Source organism: Mycteria americana, chromosome 1 (assembly GCF_035582795.1).
Source record: "Mycteria americana isolate JAX WOST 10 ecotype Jacksonville Zoo and Gardens chromosome 1, USCA_MyAme_1.0, whole genome shotgun sequence".
Classification (NCBI taxonomy): Eukaryota; Metazoa; Chordata; class Aves; order Ciconiiformes; family Ciconiidae; genus Mycteria; species Mycteria americana.
Window position 1 is genome coordinate 45,113,607 of NC_134365.1, and position 17,520 is coordinate 45,131,126.

The 17,520-nt window shown below is 36.3% G+C and overlaps 1 protein-coding gene across 1 annotated transcript in view; it reads left to right on the top strand.

Annotated features, from left to right (window-relative positions):
* Positions 1–17,520, top strand: part of PTPRQ (protein tyrosine phosphatase receptor type Q) — a 145,165-nt gene that overhangs the window by 58,694 nt on the left and 68,951 nt on the right. The window contains exons 32-36 of the mRNA XM_075496279.1: positions 2,912–3,094; positions 3,792–3,893; positions 6,455–6,575; positions 10,343–10,503; positions 12,059–12,204. Coding sequence (XP_075352394.1) covers positions 2,912–3,094; positions 3,792–3,893; positions 6,455–6,575; positions 10,343–10,503; positions 12,059–12,204 — 713 coding nt within the window. The remainder of the gene's footprint in view (positions 1–2,911; positions 3,095–3,791; positions 3,894–6,454; positions 6,576–10,342; positions 10,504–12,058; positions 12,205–17,520) is intronic.

Genomic DNA, 17,520 nt, shown 5'->3' on the forward strand with positions numbered 1-17,520 from the left:
GTCCTTTGATGCCCAGGAGATCAGGTTAATTTTATAAGTATGTGTTTGCTTTGCAAAGCAGTAAGTTTGAACCCTGTTTTCTCTTTTATATACAAAGCAAAAGTAAGGAAATAGTAAGGAAGAATAAGAAGTAATAAAGAAAACAGTGAGAAGTTTTATGCCCGATGGACTTCATATATTTTACTGTTTGTCCTTGAAGATTCCTTGTGTCTTGCAGGAAAATAATTTTTTGTAGGAAAAGAGTGGTTTCAAAAAGTGAGTGCAATTTGGAATTCAAGTTATGAACTGAAATTTTATAAGAATTCAATCCTAATGGTTTAAAAAAATCAGAATTTGCAGGTATGTGCTATTTGGTAGCAGGCAAAGTTGTTTATGTTACTAGAAATATTTTGGAGAAGAGAAAGATAAAACAAAATAGCAGAAGATTAGAGTAGATGAAGTTTTTCCAAGAAAGGAAAGTAAATTTAGAGGTGAGTGTTGGGAAGGATGAACATTAAAGAGGTGTAACAAGGCATAGGAAGAGACTTGAAATAAATAAGTAGCTGTAAGGTGGGACAAGGTAGGGAAAGAAATATAATATGGACCAGAGGGTCATTAAATTTTCAGTGGAGCTAAACAGGAGAGGTATTGGAGAAAATACTGAGGATAATGGTTTACATGGAGGTTTGGGTTGAGCTGTAGACTCAGGAATGAAGGGTGGCTGGGGAGGCAGACATGAAGGTTAGTTTCCTTTAGGACTCAGCCATATCCAGGTAGCACTGGTATGAAGATCATCCTTTTTTGGGGGCCTTTTGCCATCCTCACCAGTTTGCTACCTCAGACAACTTCCTACTTTATACCTAGAGCTAGCCCTGGAAGGAAGCATGCTCTGTTTATCGTATTTTTCTCAGTAAGGAAAGACATGCACATACTGATGTCTCTCAGAAGGGGCAGGGAGATGCTCTGGCTCCTTGATTGTTAAGACGCAGTGGAATCACTATGAGCTCCTTCTCCTCCTTGTTTCTGAAATGAACTTTGATTTTTCCTGTGTGAAGTACTTGTGGTGTAGGCCTGCCTAACAAGTCAAGCTCTTAAGGAATGGGGACATAAACACCTAGTTTTTAGATTGCATGAAACAGTAGTCATAATAGAAGCATCAAGCTAGCTCTGCCAAGACATTGTGCTACTTTTGAGGATTTTTTTTTTGGTCGGATACCATAGGTATGTAGGCACCTGCCGAACTGATACAATGTCCTTAGGCATAACCTTTTTTATTGCTCTCTTTAACTAAGTTGTATTTTAAGGCAGTTAGTTCTTTCTCAGTGCCTAACTCCCCTGAGGCTCAGAACAAAAATTTGAATTCCAGCTGCCTGTGATAGAGATGAGAAGCTGCAAAAACATCTTCTGAGATGAGAAGAATAAAAACAAGGGAGGATCTGGAGGATAGAGCATTTTGAGTGAAACACAACCTATTAATGGGCTGGTGTGTTTGAAGAGCTCTTGGGAGTTCTCTGTTACTATTCTACCATGAAATTAGGCAGAATTGTGGGCTGATTTCACTGCCTCTCATGGCATTTATTCCCTTTCTGGATATTGCTTAAGCAGAAATTATTTATATTTTTGAATGTGGAATTTCATCAAATGTCAGTACATTTATAAGAATGTTTAGGGCATCCTAAAGCATACCCATGCCTTACTTGACCTTTTGGGCAAATTGTACTGTCGTTGTATGATTATGATTTTCTGGAATAAGATATATTATGCTATCAGACCAATTTTAGATAATGGAAAATATACTTGTGTATTTGTTTAGGGACAGAGAGACACATACACACAAAATCCAATTGTCATGACACATCGAGGGCCAGCTGCTCCATAAGGCATGGGGAGCCAAGAGCCAAGGGGGTCCCTGGGCCAGTGGGGCAGGGACCTCACTAGCCAGGACTTGTCCCACCATCGCCCTGTGAAGGTAGCAGGGCAGGTCTGGGGGTGGCAGCCAGGGCCAGCCCGGAGTCCAGATGGACAAACACTCCGTGGTGACAAGGCAGGTCTGAGGTCGAGCCAGGAAAGTGAGTTAGCACAGTGACACTAACCAAGTCAGACACAGCCTAGTGACAGCTGGGCAGGTCTGTAGTGATGGGGCCACGCTGAGGTCAGGCTGTGACATCCGGCTGCAAGTCAGGGACTAGATCAGTGGGTCCATGGCCAAGCACAGACATGGCAGCAATGCAGCAGGAGATGTAGCTCAGACAAGGAGAAAGCACAAGAGCCCAGCTGAAAGCAGCTCTCAGAGGCCAGTGGTCAACCCTGGCTGCAGCCTCACTGCAGCATTGCCTGGGAGCATGTCACCAGCGAGGAGTGACCCTCGGCTACGCTATTGCTAAGCTGGCCCTGAGCCCCAGCAGCCAAACCTCCAGGAGGGGGGATGCTCTCAGGGCCCTTACACCAATATGTTAGGCTCCCTTTGTTTTTCCCTTTCATACAATACAAAAGTATTCATACAGTTTGTATAGAACACCCAGGGAAAAGGAAGAAAATGCAGGTTGCTGATACAAGGTGTAAATTACGGCAGTACAACATGGAAAATCTCCTAACAATAGCTAACTTGGAAGATTGCAGTGATAGTTATGGGCTCTTAGAAGGAAACTTTAGCATCATGATCCAGACTTTTTTATCTGGCATGTTAAGGTGATTTCCATCCATTTTTTTTTTTTTTTTAAAGAATGACCCGTACCTTGTTACAGTGTGTGTCTGTCATGTGTTTTTGATCTTCCTATTCAGCCTCTTTTAAAATCTATTTTGTACAAAAAAATAGGATAAAAATAAAAATAAAAATGTTTACAATGTGTTTCATTTAAACCAGTTTAAGAAAATGCTTAACAAATCAATAAACTGACTGGAATCTTCTGTGAGTCTAAATTTTGTCTTCTAGTTCCTGATTCTGCACCAGAAAACATAACCTATAGGAACATCTCATCCATGGAAATTGAATTATCATTTTTTCCACCATCCATTCCCAATGGAATCATACAGACCTACACAATATATCTCAAGAGGACTAATGGAACCGAACAAAGAGTCATAAACACTACTCTTCTGACACTACGTATTACAGGCCAGTATATAATGATCTGGAACTTATAGCAACTGTAAATTGTTCTGAGAAGGGATCAGCAGAGTGATGCAGATCAATTAGTTCATTGGTTGGACATGATCCTTGTTGTCCTTACATAAAGTTATATGCTACTTGTCCTGAGAAGTAGCCTGTTGTGTCCTGCAGTAATGTGGTGGAATGGGCCACAATCCGTATAGAGTCTAACATATATCTCATTATGTTTTAGATGTTTAAAGTACAAGGACCTTCAATAGATTTCTTTGCATATCTATCATTGTAACAAAGTAAACACTGAAGTCACCTATGTATCTTTCTGATCTTATTCTGGATAAAAATAAATACTTCCCTTTCCACTCACCTTTGCATCTTTTTCTATGTTCTGTCATTATTACTGAGGCATGACACAGCAGTTAATGCTGGAAGTTCAGTACCTTAACCAGTAAATTTTCAGAGTACAGGAAAGGACAAACTGTAAAGCATTCTAGGAATATGAAGTATAAACTGGTAATTAGGGCTTTGCCCCTTCTTTTGTTCATGAAGAATACTTTGTGTTCAAGTTTTCCTAATGCTTCAGTCTAAAGACAGATCAGTGTAAGTGATGGGCCTATTCAGCGCTTCAAAACTACTTATGGTCCATTAAAAAACCTAATTTGGCCCACCAAATGGTTGGTTTACTGAATTCTTCTTCTTTATTTAGATTTAAAGAAATATACAGAATATACTGTAGAAGTGTCTGCTAGTACTACAGTGGGGGAGGGCCTTCGTAGTGCACCTCTGCGTATACTGACTGATGAAGATGGTAAGTCAGAACAGAAGTTGCAATGTATCATTGTCTGCCTGTAGTCTTAAACTAATCTTACGCTTCATATTTTTCTATGTTTTATATACGTTTTTGCAATTATAGCTCTCTATTTATATCTGTGTCTATCTACACACAAACATATGCATCTATCTATCTATCTGTTATTTAATATATTTATCAGTACAAGGTATGTGAAATGGCACAATTGCTGCGCATGGACGTTTGGTCTTACCAATGTCTTATGAATTTGAAGAATCTTAATTTACTAATATTATTTTAATGTAATACACCACATGGTAGAATTAAATATTGTGTTTGGTTCTGCAGACATGTGAGAGCTGGAGAAAGGGAAAACAACCAAAAGGCAGCTTGAATGGTCCAGGGACATTTCTGGTTCTTTTGTTTGGAGATTTTTTGATTCTTCTAAACAGCTACATGTACAGATACATATATATAGATGTAAAATTACATATATAGATGTATACATCTATATGTGTAATTTATATCTATACATCTATATATGTAACATCTATACATCTATATATGTAACATCTTTATATGTAATTTATATCTATTACAACTATATATGTAATTTATATCTATATATCTATACATCTACAAATATAGATGTAAAATTACATCTATATACATATATATAGATGTAAAATATTATGAAAATGATCAAAGTCCATCATCTGTAGTACTGGACTTCCAAATTGAACAGGGGAGTGTTCTGCACTGCAGGCTGATAGAACAGAGTCATTGCATGCTCTGCTAATTAGTACAGTAGGTCACAAATCAGCAGAGGAACCTTAAAATGATATTTGTACCCAGTTTAGTAGTACTGGTCCCCTCTATAGTTTCTGGAGAGGAAATCCTGAAAAAAATTCAAAGCAGAATCTTAACTTAGGTGCTGTGAATCACATTTTGGAGGAACCTGTGTGTGTCCCTCTCCATTGCTTAGGGAGGAGGTCTCTGGGAACCTGGACTAAAGCAGCATTGACACAAACATCCCACCAGCCATTCCCAAATTAAGTCTCTTTTCATGTTTTAGGGAGCACTGACGTGCCTAAGATCCAGCTTTTGATGATAATAGGTCTTGCAAATCTCCAAGATGTTGATGGGCTTACATTCACACTGTCAGTAATACACCTTTGCTCAAGAGTAATGTTGCTGGAGCACACTGGGAACAGCTAATTTGGATAAATACATCTTTTGCATAGAGTAATTTTATTTAGAGCAATGTAGATTCTATTCTTTAGCAAAAAATATCCTCTGAATAAGAACTGTAGAATGAACTAGACATGCTAAAAAGACATGATATTCACAGTATGAGAGATCTTTTTTAATATAGCCACTGAGGATAATATAACAAGTAAAACACTAAATACAGCTGTCACCATTTTTCTTTAGTAAACACAGACATTCACTGAATTCAGTGAACCTTTGTTCATGAAAAATATTTTTTTTCTTAAATGTAGAGTTCTAAAACCTTTATGCCAACTTTTGAGATAGTGAAAGAGGGAACAACAACTGAAAAACAACAATATTTATAATACACCACATGTTCTTTATTCACAGGAACACAGTGTTCCAAGGTTCAGACCAAATGTTTCATAGATTTGCTAATAGCTATGCTCATATTCTCAATTTTCATGCATGACTACAGCTATGACCTGAATTTTTAGTGCATGATGCTCTTTGGTTTAATTTGAGAAAAACAAAAGTAATTCTAATATTACTTCATAGTGATACATATATCCATGAATCAAGATGAAGAAGAAGATTTACTTCTCAATAACATGCTAATACAAAGCAGTATCACTTATGCATACATGGGTATATTTTTCCTCAGCAATATTTATATGAACTTTAGAATTAAATCAAACATGGTCTAACATTTTCATTTACTTACGTTGTTTCCCTACACAGTTGTGATATGGTGTCATGTAGAGTTCATCTTAAAATGAATTTTAAGGGTCTCAGTCAATCCCTATCTTTATATTTGCCCTTGTGACATGTTAAATGTATGAATGTGGTCCTTATTTGATGGAGTGAAAAGATTTTACCGCTGCCTAGTATCCCACATTTTTATCATCTCTCAATGCCATGCTTATCCATTTTTCCACCTTTTGATGCTTTGTATAATTCTTTACAGCATCTCATTTTCCTCAGGGGAACTATTTTGCTATATTTTACATGTGTTCATACCTATAAAGCTCTTGCTTTTATTAGAAGGGGGAAAAAAAATTACAGCAATGTACTTGGACAGTAGGTGAATCACTGTGACCTACCCGTTGCTCTGTTTTCTCATGAAGTACTTTTTCCATTGAATCACAGAAACAGATGTTCTAACACCACCATGCAAAATGTTCTTTTATCATCTGTCAGAAAAAGGAAAAGAAGCTGTGCCTTAACATTAGTTGATGGATACTGTACCGGTGTAGTACAAAGCTGATCTCCATCACAAATAATTAAAAACCTATTTAAGGATGCTGCATATCCCATCGATCTTAGCTGTTTAACAAGATGTTGTGTCCTGTTCTCTCATTTTATAGCTCCGAGTTCTCCTCCAGAATCCCTCTCCGTAAAACAGTTGTCGGGTGTCACTGTGAAGTTGTCATGGAAACCTCCGCTGGAGCCAAATGGAATTATCCTCTATTACACAGTTTACGTCTGGTAAGATTTTCTGGAAGTAGTTCTAAGGATAAATATTAATCTGTAACCTATCAGGAATGTTAGGTTTTTCTTACACAATGTGTTGATTACACATTTTTGGAGAACGAATATTCATCCAGCCTTTAAAATACTAGCCTTTTGTGTATACAAATTCAGATATAATGTAGTAGCTGAAAATTGGGGTATTAAATGTTTTGTAAGCATTTTCAACATTTTTCTAAAGTTTATGTTATGGTAAATGAATTCAAATTTAAATTAGAGCATGGTGACTGTTTTCATTATATTCTGGTTAGGCCTATTGTAAGGCAGGGCACAAGCCTATGCTAAATTGTCAAGGAGATCTGAAATAGGCTTAAAATAGAGAAATATTGCTTCCTTTTGTAGAAAGTGTGTAAGAGCAATGTTAAGAGTCTTTGTATGTGCTATCAGTCTATCATTTATGTCTACTGTTATATTTTGTATTTATTATATTCATAGCAAATGAGTATTTTTTAACAGATATTTTTCATTTACTGAGGGTTTTTTTTTTTCTTTCTATCCTTTCATTTTCCCTATTTTTTTTTTCCTGTCGTCCCTCCTGGGATCTTTTTTCACCTTTAAAAAGGAGTTTTGCCACTTTAAAACTTGCAGCTTCTGTCCTATTCTCTGCATAACATAGTTTGGTCTAGTGATGTGGCATCTCTTCAAAGATCTATGTATAACTTCTACTGGGAGTGAAAAGATTTTGTTATTGATCACTTTTAATATATTGCATTTATGCAGTACCATTTTATTGCCGCTACTAAGGTGCAGGAAGCAAATCCTAATGTGCACCTTGTAAGATGTGAACCAGATGTGCAAATCAGCTGTTATAAACACACTACTATTGAGCTTACATTTATTATTTCAATGTTACTTGACAGTTTTGGGGTAGGACTTGGCCTCAGTTCCTATTGAATTTTTTTTTTAATTATAGCTTCTAGGTAAGTCGGTAATAAAGTGAACAGGAGTGAGCTCTTCTTTCCAGAAAAGTTAAATTTGGCTTGTCTTGTTACTTCTACTATATTGGCAAGGTCTGGTGCTCTTTAACCACAAAAACCATTAAATTAAAGACTATCCTATAGTTAGGAAAGAGTTACTTCATGATAAGGATTATGATTTTGATACAGGCTATGTTCAAAGACTTGAGGCTATACGACTTTTCATCCTTATATTGCCTTAAAAATTACTGCTTTTGTTATGACAAATGAGTTAGTAAGAATTATTTTTTAAAAACTGTTATTTGATCCATCTTTCTAAATATTTGAATTAAGCAACCACATAACTTTTTGCATTAAGCCTTGTCCTTTTTCTTTCCATATTCTCTTTGCTCTGTCTTATCTGTCCTTACTGTGCCATATCTAAAATTAGAGAGGCATTAGGTATCATCTTGAGGGAAGGACATTGGAGAAAAACTCCCGTTGCCTTCAAAGGGGCCACAACTTCACTCCTTCCTTGGAGGGTTTTGGGTTTTTTTTGGGGGGGGGGAGGGGGAAAGGAGAGGAATTTTAAGTATTTAACAGAATTGTCTATACAATTTCATAAGAAGCATTGCAGGGTGAGATTTGACAAGGCAAACTGCCGTGCCATAGTTACTGCTTTTGGGAGGCATTCAATATATTTTTTGGGAGATTGTTAAACCCAGAGCTTCTCAATAAAGCAGAAAGAGGAAGGTTAATACAAATGTTTAAATGTTCCTTCTCTTAAATATATTGCAACAGCTATAGAGAATTTGGTAACCTTTCTTTAATGGATTGGGAACAAGAATCCACAACTACTAGAATAGAAAGGGTAATATCTGTAATGTTTTCCTTGCTGTTATCTTCATGGAATTTGTCACAGGACAAGGTGGTTTTGGGTGCTAGCAGGTAGCAAAGCAACTTTCTGCGTGCCTTGAGTCTACAAACTCATACTCCCTGAGTCTGCAATTCTAGAGTATTAAAGGCATATTAACAAAATTGCTGAACTTTTATATAGCTATTGTCTTTTGGCATTATCCTGTTCAGCAAATTTTTGTGAGATAATTACTGACTAGACCTACTTTGAGGTACAGATTTTTAAGAAAATATGGTACTTGTCTTTGTCAAGTGAAAGTATGCAATTTCTTAGAACCTCTTTTGTCTGGGTTTCTGAAAGATCTCATTTAAAACTTAATATTATTGTTCTTCATTAAAATTCCTTGACTTAGCTTATTCTGCTAGGTCCTTTCTTTCTCATTGTCTGTGAAGACTGCACTCACTTTGATCAGTGTTTTCTTATTATTTTGATTGCAATCTCAGGTGTTTCTAAACAGAAACCCAACTTTTCTTTAAGCATCCCAAGCTGTTGTTCTTCTTCCTAACTATGCCTGATTGTGGAAACGTTTTTTGGCAAATAAGATGTTGTAAGAATGCAATTACTCAGAGTAGAAGTGTTTGCAGCCCTAAGCTGTGGATTTTCTTCTTAGAGAAATTATAACCAGCTATGTTTTTCCATACTAAGAATATATCAGGCAAAGATCCAAGAAAAGATGTCTTTTCTATGTATAGAATTTGATAACTGCAGCTGCAACCTTTTGTATCTCTTTACTGACTATTCAAAATGTCAGAAGTTTGGGAAAAATGTAAATGTTGTTAACTTTCTCTGTTACCAAGAGCATTTCCCATGTCAAGAGACATTTCACTCAAAATCTGAAAAGGATAGGGAGCATTTAGTTTTTTAATTCTCATACATTTTCTCATTCCAATTGTTTGTTAATGTAACTTTATTTCAGGAGTATCAGATGGTGATCTTTGCTAATGGACGTTCATTCATTTATCAAAGGGTGAAAATCAGCCCATCTAATAATTTTGAATCAGCCTTTCCCTTTTCTTTAGAATTAGAACTCATTCTCTTGTTTGTGAAGAGCTCCACTGTAACTCCTGGAGCAAGATATTTGGGTTTACTTGTCAAATTATCATCCCTGTATGAAATCGCATTAAAGACACAGGGCACCCACTCATACAGAAATCTTTGCAGGAATGGAATATTAGCTAGCTCTTTTTCCTGCTATTTTTTTCATAAAAGATTAAATTAATTTAATGAGGAATAGCAGACATTTTGAGTTCAAGTTAGTTATTTCTGTATCTTATTTTACTTTCTGATAATCATTTCATACCTATGCTAATACCAGTGTTTTATTAATGTTACATCTTACAGTCTTTCTAGGCGGGTTTTGACCTGACTAGAGTTCCATTCTGATCCCCTGCTACATTCCACCAGAATTAACTCAGCACCAGCTAATTCCTGTTCCATATCATCTTCTATTATTCCATTTATAACTTCAGCCTTCTGACCAATTTCACAGAGTCACAGTAGGGCATGCTCCCTGCTATAATCTTTTTATATTTCGCTATTCCTGTCCAGGGAGACAGTTTAGTTATGCCCTACTGTGTCCTTCCCAAGGGTACCACATAACCATTTGATAGCAGTTACTAGATGGACATGCTCCTCCTTGATATTCCATATAATCATTGTCTTTGCTGATGTAATTTACAAATATATTTATGTGGAGGGGGTTTTTAAAGCAAAATTAAGAGCCCTATTGTGATGCCACAGTACAAAAGTGAGCTTTTCAGCATAAAAGACAAAAGTTATCCCAGTCTTTTTTTAAAGCCTAAAATATTTGTGTTTACCACAATTTTGCATTTTTCAATTTTATATCATATGCCACAGTTGTATACATACAGAAATGGTGTGTATATATAATTAATAACATACTTTTTCTTTAGGAATAAAACGTCAAAAAGGAGTGTTAATGTAACAGAAACATCATTGCAGTTCACAGACCTGGAAAATAACTATGAGTATAGTGCTTACCTAACAGCAAGTACAAGATTTGGAGATGGCAACATAAAAAGTGATACTATAACATTCATAACTTCTGAAGGAGGTAAGCTTATGTATAGTATGAATCTTAAATTTCATTCAGCCTTAAATTTCTGTCAGCCTTATTTAAGTTAATAAAGCTACTGAAGTAGAAGTGGCATTTGACTGGTCAAGAAGAGACATTCTAACTGTTTGTGTATGTCTCTGTCTGTGTGTGTACACATATCTATGGCTTTATAAAATTATGGTGGGTATTTCTGTTAGTTTACGGATCAAAACTTTGCATTTCCCTTCAAGACAGGTAAGATTAAAATAATTTAATTTTAAATTTTGAAATAAATCAAATTAATTTTATAATATATTTTAATAGCTCTTTGCTTTGTCTTGCTGTGGCATGACTTCTGATAGGGAAAATACTCTTTAGAGTCTCTCTCACAAGTCTGAAATGGTTTTAATTTGAAAATTAAATCTGTAAATGTACACTGATTTGGTTGTTCTATCTTAATGATTTTATACTTCCAACATGGTTGATGACTTTTATAAATGATCACACTATATACTGTGCTTTGAAAGTCATTCAGTTTAGTTATTGTTTCTGGTTTTCCCATCAATTATATTGCTCCAATCTGTTCCAAAATGGATAGATGCAGGCCTATTTCAGAATCATCCCGCATAGATGAACTGACTTCCCAACACACAATCACTGGCAGGATTAGCGTCTATCCAAGCCATCCCTCAAAAGACTGTCTAAATCATCAGGTTGTAGGTATTCCCAGTCTTTGCTATTGAAGCTGTTATGGAAACATGAACTGACTTTTTAGGGCAGGATTTTTAGGAACTGATCCTGGAGTTCCCCTTCCAATTAATACGTCAGTATTTTATACAAACTAGAACAGCACAAAGCAAGAGAGATAAGATAACTTACAGTGTTCACTACTTTACTGCATGTTGTGCAGAGCACTTTCTTGGATGGCAAGAAATATGGATTTAAATTCTCTTAAGCTGGCTTAAGGAACTGAATTTGAGTCTCCTACATCATTGTACTACTGAGAAGGACCACATGCTGCTATTCTTTACAGGATAGGAGGACAGGCTAATTGAAGAAGACTTACAGAGTCCTTCCTGCATGTTTAATAGGCTGAGGAAAGAGGAGAAAACAGAAATTATCATACTGTCCAAGCCTAAGTATCTGGTTTACTTACATGAGTTGGTAGCCTAAATTCTGTTTATAATCAGCAAAGAGAGAACAAGACTCTTAATTTAGGTTTTCTAAAACAAATCCTTTTTTTTCCTATTAACTATATATGGAGCATAGAGGCCTAACTCAGTCAACTTCCATGTCTGCAAATTAGACTTTCCGTGTGTCCAAACCGGTAAGTACAGGACAAATTCTAGAAGAGTATCTGTTTGTAAATGCAGCTAAATACAAATGTGCCTGAAAAAATAGGGGTTTAAAAATGTACTTATATCTACTATTTTATTTCATCATTTCCAGAAGCAGTTTTTATACCGTAATCAGAAACACATTTAATTTGACATAGGATGTTGTGGATGTTTCTTTGGCATTAAAATGTACAAAACCTTGAGTTAGGTATGCTAAAACTTAACATTTTTTCCAGCACCAAGTGATCCACCGAAAGCTGTTGTGTATAGAAACCTTACTTCCACATCAATAATGCTATTCTGGTCTCCTCCTCAAAAGCCTAATGGAAATATACTGTATTACTCGGTTTATTTCAAAAATAATTCAGGAATATTCATACAGGTAAGCTTATTTTTATATTCTTCTTTTGTAGAATTCAATAAAGTGTTCTAATAATCCATTAAAGATTAAATCAACTTTATAGTTATCAATATATTGTTTTTTCATATTTCCTTTATCACAAGGCAGTTTTTTAATTTACAAAGACAGAAGCATATCTTGTAATCATATGTGTTGCATTGTGCATCTCATTAGACATTCGTGTCATTAAGCATTAAAGCAAATAGGTTTTGTGTAATATTCCATGTTGCAAAGTTTATATGTACATGTATATACACACGCATACATATAATACATATATATGCACAACATATGTATTTAGATAAACACAAACCCATTACATTCATTGCACATCCTTAAGACTATTTATTTTAGTCTAATCTATTAATTTGAATAAATTTCTGTAACAGTTCTGTTTTTACTTTTTAATGCATGTTTGTACAGTACTGAAAATAAGAAGATAATGTCAAAGTAGTGAATACATTATTATTTCATGTTTTTCTTACTCTCAAAAGGAAATTACTGTTTAGTATATTGAAACAAAGATATTGAGATTCCTAAGTTGTCATAAAAGACAAATAAAATTTTATTTATAATTTTTTTGTGATCCACACATTTTCATGTAGGGTTTTTTTGTTGCTACTTTAATCCTTAATTATGCACCACATTAATTTTATATATATTTTTTCCGTTCTCCTTGCTAAGAATATATTATGATACAGAAATATAATAAGAAGAAATAAGCTTCCTTTACAGGTTTTCAGTTACAAGGTTTACATATGTGGAAGAAAACAAAGAAATATAAATTCATGAAGAAACTAATGCATGAAAAATTACCTCTACTGCATAACTTTATGCTCAAGATATGTCTAGTGTGAGGTATGCATGTGTTTGAGGGTAACTAGAAAAAAATACTCACAAATTTTACAAATACCTGTGACTGAATAATTGCTGACATACTTCAGTGTATACACTTCTCTGACTTCTGTGAAGCTGTGCGGTTGCCAGGCTCTGTCTGCATAGTTTCAGATGCAAGCAGGATCGTGCCATGAATTCACATTCTGATGAGATTAAAATCAGGGCGAGAGTTCAGAGCTGCAGCCTCTGCTTGCACACACTGCTATACCAACAGCATTTTTCTTAGCCTAACAAATCCCTGGAGAAACTTTTACACCAGTGCATTACCTGAACTAGCCCATCCTATGAAGAGTGTCTACATTTATCTAGTTCTTGGACAACTCAAGCGATTTTAGAGGAGGACTACGGACTTGGGCTATTCCTGCCTTTAGGAAGGTGGAACTCTGAGGTGAATGAGTAAGGTGAAACTGATACACTGAGAGCTATAATCCCTCTGGATGTGCCCAGGACTCTGGAAATGAAGGAGCAAGATAGGGAAGATGGAGCACAGTAGCAATGGCCCAGCAAGGTGAGGGTCCAGTTTCATTATTGTGTGATGTAGTTGGGCAAGGACAGGATGGTGGCATGGGTGGAAGTTACCGCTACTGTGGCATATTATGTGGTGTATGGCAGAAAAGCACTGACAGGAGCTCCACTTCTAGGTGTGGAAACTACCATTTTTACCCTTTCAGCTTTGATTTTTAACCCATCCCTCTGCAGAAAGCTATAAGAAGATAGGTTTCAGCTGCTGTTGCATCTGTCTCCTACTGGACATGGGAGATCACCATTAATCTCAAATCATGACCCACTCCTAATCTGCCTGCTTCCCTTAACTCCCTCTGCCCTTCACGTGTGTCTGTTCACTATTTGGCATGGCAACTACCGTATCTACATTGCACTCCTATTCTGTACCTTGGCATTCCTGTAAGCGCAAGAGAGATTTCAAACAGGAGAAAAAACCAACTCTCCTCTGCTCCCTTCTGTCAGATATTTTATATTACTCTTTTTACAACAGAGAAATGCATGTGTGAAAGCCAGCCTGATATGTATATATATTACATATATACATGACATATACAGACAGTTGTAAGCTGTATGAGTGTATGCACACATACAGCTTACAACTGTCTGTAACTTAAAAGCATAACCATATAGCTGCAGGGTCTGTTGGTAAGTTTTGTATTGCACATATTTGTAAAGAAATAATCCTTGGTTGGATGCTTCTGCATCTACATCACCATTCTGCTTATGTTTATCCGAACTGTATTTTCAGTTTGGGAAATGATATAGAATAACTAAAAAAGTAGACAAACTTTTTGCATTTCTAGGAACCCCACCTGCTCAGACACTCTGCTGTAGGCAGCCATTCTCTGCCAGTCTTTCATCTGCTTCTTTGTCAGGACATAACAACAGAGGTTCAAGTCTTAAAGTGTATCTTCTATATGCCTGAAAAACCATCCCAGCTGAAGTATCTCAAGCAAATTAACATCTTTCAATGCTGTCATAATCTGAAATAGATATAAAAGTCATACTAATACTACTATTCTGTTGTCTTAAGTTCTCGCTTCTCCTCACATGTTCTCCAACTCCTCAGGCACGTTAGAGCCCAATGAGTATAAAGCTCTGATTACAAACAGCAGTGTTAAAAAGAGGAAATCAGTAGCTGCAGCGTAAAGCATTTTGTTTAGAGGAAAAAAGCAAAAGACCTGAGATAAAGGATGCAGTTTACTCCTTGACATGATGCAGAAACTTGCAGGAAACATAGTTTTCCTTTAAAAAGAAAAAAAAGCTACATACCTTCATAGAGCCAAAAAATAATGTATAGTTTCTTTGCTTTGCAGGTCTACATGAAAAATCACACTGCGGCTGTCCAGTCAGAAGGCCTGCAATGCTCAGACCTAGGATTCAGAACCAGAACAGCAGAAGGAAAAATTTAGTGATGAATATTAGATTGGAGGATTTTGGTATATGAGTGGGCTGTTTCTATGGGGATGCTGACAGGTTGTAAAAGAAAAAGTGTCAGAGAGGGAGGAATGACTGGTAGCCAAACAGAAGAAACCATCACTTGCACTAGGCTAGGTTCAAGGCCAGCTTTATCTTTCATCTTCTGCTGCCATAGGTCTAGGGAAAATGCTACTTTTTGGTTTATGTTCACTACTCTGCCCCAGTACAGTAAAGGTAGGACATATTCTGACCAAGAGCACTTCCTCTTGTTTACATTGCTTATCTGTGATGCTGCTGGATTCCTACAGTTAGAGCTTTTCCTGTTTGCAGTAGCAGCTTTGCAAATTTTGCTCTGTGGTTTCCTTACATGATGCTTGAAACCATCATACTGCCCATGTTCTCAGTCTTAGTGAGGAAAGAAGTCAAAGAATCTATGGAATTAATTGTCTCATTGCTAAATACTGATCTATGAGATATCATTGACTTGAATAAACTCTTTTATTCAATCTGTCTATACTTGTGTTTTGATTAGCAAGAAAGTGGGAAAGTGGGTGCTAATTACAAATATAAATTTATGCTTGGAGAAAGTTCTCAAGTGTAGGAACTTCAGTACAGATGAAAACTGTCCTGCTCTGCCAAACCAGTCAGGGGAACCAGGAGCTAAGTAGAGAAAAAAAGCCCACCGCCCTTCTAGAGACTGAACATTAGACCCCAAAGCATCCAACCCCTGTACTTCAAGCCAACCTAAGTAACATGACTGGTTACAGTTCAGAGGGAAATTTGGCTTGGTCTGCCCTCAGGATGCAGACAAGGGATGCAAGCAATATTAACTTAACAATCAAACTTCTTTCACCAGTATGACCAAAATAGGGATAAAAGGGGAACTTCCCTAAAAGACACTGCGAATTTTTTAAAAGATGGCCAGTACACAGAATGGTACAGTACACAAAAAGGAAATATCTTCACTTAGGTTGGTACTGGAACAGTGTGCGTTATACTCCTTGAGGAATGGCTTGGATTAGCCCTCAGTGTAACCACTGTCACCTGATTGCCAGAGTCAAGTATGTGATACTCTAACTCAAACAACAGTGCAATACAATGAACCTAAAGAAGGAAACAGAACAGGGGAAAAAGGTTAACAGTGAAGAACAGCAGCACTGTATTGTCTGTATACAACTAATTACAGCTTTATGCCACTGGAAATTTCTGCCGCTTCCTGGGGTAAAGAAGATACTACTTTCTGCTGACACTTTCATGGCCTGTGTGTATTGCTTACACTTAGCTGCTTTTAATAATCTGATACTTTGCTATGTCAAAACTTCTTTCATGTATGTATGAAGAAGGGGACAGAAGGAATAATTTCTTCAGCTGTAGCCAAAGATCCTAAGCTGTTTGCTTTCATCTGCAGCCACAGTTAATTGTAAAGCTTCCTATAGTGTTCTATCCCCAGGGTACAATTAGTGCAAGTTTCATCTTTTCTCAGTTTGTACCCACGCAGTTCTTCCTGCTCACCCTTACTCTTAATTATGTGTTCATTCTTTTCTAGTATTTTGTCATATCAGAAGTTTGAGGTAGTCCCCAGTCCTTGGGCTCCTCATAGTAAGGGGGACTAGCTCTTAAAACAGTTTTTGTTAGAACCTCCAAAAAGCCTGTTGTTATAGTGTTCACGTTGGTTCACTGAGTCCTTAACTGCCAGACAGCTGACTAAATTGCAAAGGTATGCTTTTTAAACTAAGAGTTGGATTTTCAGCTGTTCATACCAATAAACTCTCATTAAATCTAGAATCAAAACTTGATGTGGTACCTTTGACATTTTTACCTTGAAAACTCAGAGAATTATTTAAGGTGCTTTTTTTGATCTTATTATTAGATATTATTATTATCAATTAAAATTATTATTAATTACAATACCTAATAATAATAACAACAAGAGGGTAGTAGAATGATGCTTCTGTGTCAGAAGGTATTTTCTGTCATACTGTGCTTGAGCATCAGAAAGTTTAATTAAATACCTTAGAATTCGATCCTCTGTTTCCTGTATTTTACCCTACCCAAGCATAAAGCAAAGCTCTTCCCAGCCTTTTTCAGTTAGTTATGTGAAGATAGTATGAGCTTCCATCTACGTTTAGAAGACAGTCATATATTAAGGTGGAATTTCTTAGTATTTTGACTGATGTTGACTTAACCTAATCTTTCAGACAAACCTAACAGTGTGCTTTAAGCCTTTTAATAGGAGTGGATGTAGAAATTTATACCGCCAATTTCTGCAGCTTCTGTTCTGCATTCAAAACAAAGGCTTACATTTTTATTGCCAAACAAAGTGTTTACTTATTTATGTTACATGAGCACTAGTGACTGTAGGCAAAACTAGGTCTTCAGATATTGGTATAAAAATCTCAGGGAAATGAATGAGTGTGTCACCTATTATTTTCTGCAGAAATAAAATAGTTTTGCCTGTACAAAAATATTGGTTAAGTG